The sequence below is a fragment of the Mus pahari genome, chromosome 4 (genome assembly GCF_900095145.1).
Source record: "Mus pahari chromosome 4, PAHARI_EIJ_v1.1, whole genome shotgun sequence".
NCBI lineage: Eukaryota > Metazoa > Chordata > Mammalia > Rodentia > Muridae > Mus > Mus pahari.
In genome coordinates this window covers 92,853,358-92,857,291 of record NC_034593.1, presented here as the reverse complement: position 1 = coordinate 92,857,291, position 3,934 = coordinate 92,853,358, and the positions used below count along the sequence as shown (strand labels likewise).

Genomic DNA, 3,934 nt, shown 5'->3' with positions numbered 1-3,934 from the left:
GGAAGGGAAGGGAAGGGAAGGGAAGGGAAGGGAAGGGAAGGGAAGGGAAGGGAAGGGCGAGCTAAACTCACCTTCTTTAAATTCAGGCCATGAGAAATGTTGTCTGCGATCATGAAGGCTGTCATGAGGTGAGTGAGAGCCCCAGCCTCCCCACAGTGAGGACGAAACAGAAATGTATTCATGCCTCGCTCCCTGTGAAAAGGAGAGTGGGGTTCTCACAGCAGAGAAATGTACAAGAAAACCCATTGGCAGAGTTAACACTCAGGAAGGGAACAGCAACCCTAGGTCAAGCAAAACATAACTGTAACTCTTCATTGTACTTTTTCCTAAGTACATGTACATTATGTGTGTGTGTATGTATATATATGTATATATACACACACACACACATATATATATATGTGTATATATGTATACATAATTTTTTAAGAGGCAGCAGAGGATATGGTGAGATGAAAGAAAATGGAAAATAGAGTACCTGCCCCATGAAGGAACATCTTCAGCCTCAGTATGTGCCTCCTTGGGTATCAGGCACATACACAGTGCACAGACACAGACATACATGGAGGCAAAACACTCATACACGTAAAATAAAAACAAATACATCTTTAATAAAAAAAAAAAACCCAACAAGATGCGGTGGCATGCATCTGTGATGCCAGCACTCCTGTGGTGAGATGGGGGTTGGGGCAAGAACGGCCAGGAAACTCTCAAATCATCTAGTACCTAGCATGGTAGAAACAAGAGGGGCCCCACCTCAGTAACCTGTAAGAAGAGAACCAAGTCTCCATTGTCTGACTGCCTCGTACCCTCCATGGCACAGCAGCAGCAATGCACACTACACACGCTAATAAAGAAACACTCACAAGTGGATGTTTCCAAGAACAGTGCTTCGGCCCCATTTCTCCCATACTTACTTTCTCAGGCTGTTGAGCACTGTGATGTTTGCATACATGTAGTAGGCGTAGTAAGTATAAGATGGGTTGTTTTCCATTGTCCACTCCTCGGGCTTGGGACTCTTGGAGGAAAACATGTGACCACTGTGTTTGGATTCATCATCCACACTGTCAAAGCCAGTGATCTGTCAGAAAAGTGAGCCACACTGTGGGTTCAGTCCAAGGGCAGAGGCTCTGCACTCAGAGAAACTCCTCAGACAGCTCCAACGGGGAGGTGGATGTAAAGAGATAACTAAGCAGGAGAGTCAGTGATGGCCGGCAAGGCTAACTGGTCTGTGAGGAGAAGTTAGGAGCCCGAAGGCTCATGCTTACATGCTTGAGGAAGACACTGAGGTCTGGGTGAGCTTGTGGGTTGATGGTGGCCTCAAACACTGGAAGGAAAATGTTCTCCAGCATCTTTCCAAAGTGTGGCAGGAAATTCTTGGATCGGAACACATCACTAAAGGCAAGAGGGAAGGGAATTAGGAGAGAGAGCATAGTAGGACAACTGTGCAAGAGCTAGAGGACCGAATGTTACAGGCCAGAAAAAGACCTGCTGTGTTCCTCCTACACCCACTCCCAGATATTCTCCGTGCATACACATGAAGAGGAGTTTGGGTTGGACTGGGCACCGAACCACATACTCCTGCTCTTTTACAAACTCTGTGGCAAGAAAACTCAACCTTTACAACTGAGTCCAGCTATGGGGACTGTAGTAATTGTGTCATAGAGATCTCAGAGATCAAATACATGTGTGGTCACAAGACAACAAACGGGAATGGCTAGCCTGAGTACCTCTTGGCCCTAGAGAGATGGCTAAGTGGTTAATGAGCATTGGCTGTTCTTCCAGAGGACCCAGGTTCAGTTCCCAGCTCACACTGTAACTCTAGTCCCAGGGGACCTGACACCCTCACACAGACTCAAATGCAGGCAGAACATCAATGTGTAAAGAGAAGAGTACCTCTCTGGGGATGTAGCTCAGTTGGCAGGGTGCCTGCCTTAGGGTTCATTCCCCTGAACCCCACAAACCAGAACAAAGAGGGGGCATATGCCTGGAATTGGTAATTTCAGCACTCAAAGAGAGTCTCCCTCCCCCCCTCTTTCACACACACACACACTTCATCTGTGGTAATAATAAATTACACCACTGTACATATGCCAAAAAATTTTCTAAATAGCCTATATATATATATATATATATATATATATATATATATATATATATATATATGCGCTACATCAACCCTAGTAACAACTCAGTACATTAGGTGCCATGTTTAGGTGTTTTGAGAAATCTGAACTCAGAGATTCATGGGTGTGGAGCAAACACTAAACCAGCTGAGCCATCTCCCCAGTCCCAGTGAGGGCATGTAGTGGGTTGCCAGAGAGCGTGTAAGCATGATGTAAGTTAGACCAAAGATCAATGATCCTGCTCATAGGAGAGAAGCCACCCCTGCAGGCAGGGGCTGACTGCCTATGACATGAAAGAGAGTAGGTTTCTTCAGCAGCATGGCTGATAAATCATCTGGTTATAAAGAAGTCGGGCTCTTGTGGGTACATCAGCCGGTGGTGGTAAAGGTTCAGATATAAGGCAACTGTAATTGGATTCTGACTTCTGACTTGGTGGCACAATTCTGTAATCTCAGCATTCAGGATTCAGAAACCTCAGCATTCAGGATTCAGAAACAGATGGATTATGAGATCAATTCTAACCTGGGCTATATAGTAAGACCCTGTCTCAAAACTAAAAATAAAGAGCCAGATATGGTGATACAGGCCTTTACCCCCAGCACTTGGGAGACAGAGGCAGGTAGATCTCCTCAAATTGAAAGCCAGCTTGATCTACATAGTAAGTTCCAGGCCAGCCAGGACTAGAGAGTTTCTGTACCAAAAAATAAAAATAAAATAAAGTTATATGCCAATACAGTACAGACAAACGTGGCAACGAATGAACTGAACACGGGGAAGACCAGAGTGTGATGTGCACAGTCCTCACTCTTAACAGAGAAGGCCGATGGAGTATGCACACAGTTCCTGCACACAGTTCCTACTCTAGCTCTGCTGTTACTTAGCGTAAGAACTATGGAAGTATTTGCCCATGGTGACAATACATACTAGTCCTCATTTTAGTTTGAAAAACCAAACTGAACTGGGTATGGTGGTGCACACGTATAATTCCTGCACTCAGATGGTAGAGGCAGAAGGATTTCAAGTTTGAGGCCATCCTGGGCTAGAGAGAGAAAGAGAGAGAGAGAGAGAGAGAGAGACAGAGACAGAGACAGAGACAGAGACAGAGAGACAGAGAGAGAGACAGAGAGAGACAGAGACAGAGACAGAGACAGAGACAGAGACAGAGAGACAGACAGAGAGAGACAGAGACAGAGAGACAGACAGAGAGAGACAGAGAGACAGAGACAGTGACAGAGACAGAGAGAGACAGAGAGACTATAACTTTCTGGTTCAAGTGGGGAGAAGAGGCAGGTAAGAGGAAAATGGGCTTCAGGACACCCCTCCATGGGAAGGGACAAATACATACTAGATCCTGGGGACTTGGATCATCCACGTCATGTTGGGGCAATAGATGCGGTTGCAGACAAACCAAGAGGAGAGTTTGCTCCACTCATCTGGACTGCGACCATAGATGGATAAGCGAGGCTCTGCATGCTGATACTTGGCCTCCACCAGGTCTGCACCCACCTCCTGCAAAGCCAAGAGAAAGGTCCAGGCCAGAAATTCCCACCAGTGCCCCCAGAGGTCTAGACCAGTCAGATTTAGACAGAGGAGTAATGTAAATGTGAAAGGGAGGAAGAAAAACTCGTGAAGAGCTAAGGGAACAGAGACTCAAGGATTGATTGAGGACAAAAGTCACTTAAGTGGTCAAGAGTCAGACAAAGGGCCAGGCATGGTGGCGCACACCTTTAATCCCAGCACTCGGGAGGCAGAGGCAGGTGGATTTCTGAGTTCGAGGCCAGCCTGGTCTACAAAGTGAGTTCCAGGAC

At 46.3% G+C, this 3,934-nt stretch overlaps 1 protein-coding gene across 2 annotated transcripts in view; it reads right to left on the bottom strand.

Moving 5' to 3' along the window:
• Ampd1 (adenosine monophosphate deaminase 1) overlaps nucleotides 1-3,934 on the bottom strand; it is a 23,725-nt gene that overhangs the window by 3,237 nt on the left and 16,554 nt on the right. For both annotated transcript variants that reach the window (XM_021196272.1, XM_021196274.1), the window contains 4 exons: nucleotides 3,472-3,635; nucleotides 1,269-1,395; nucleotides 918-1,081; nucleotides 72-192 (listed from right to left, as the gene is read on the bottom strand). In XM_021196272.1, coding sequence (XP_021051931.1) covers nucleotides 72-192; nucleotides 918-1,081; nucleotides 1,269-1,395; nucleotides 3,472-3,635 — 576 coding nt within the window. The remainder of the gene's footprint in view (nucleotides 1-71; nucleotides 193-917; nucleotides 1,082-1,268; nucleotides 1,396-3,471; nucleotides 3,636-3,934) is intronic.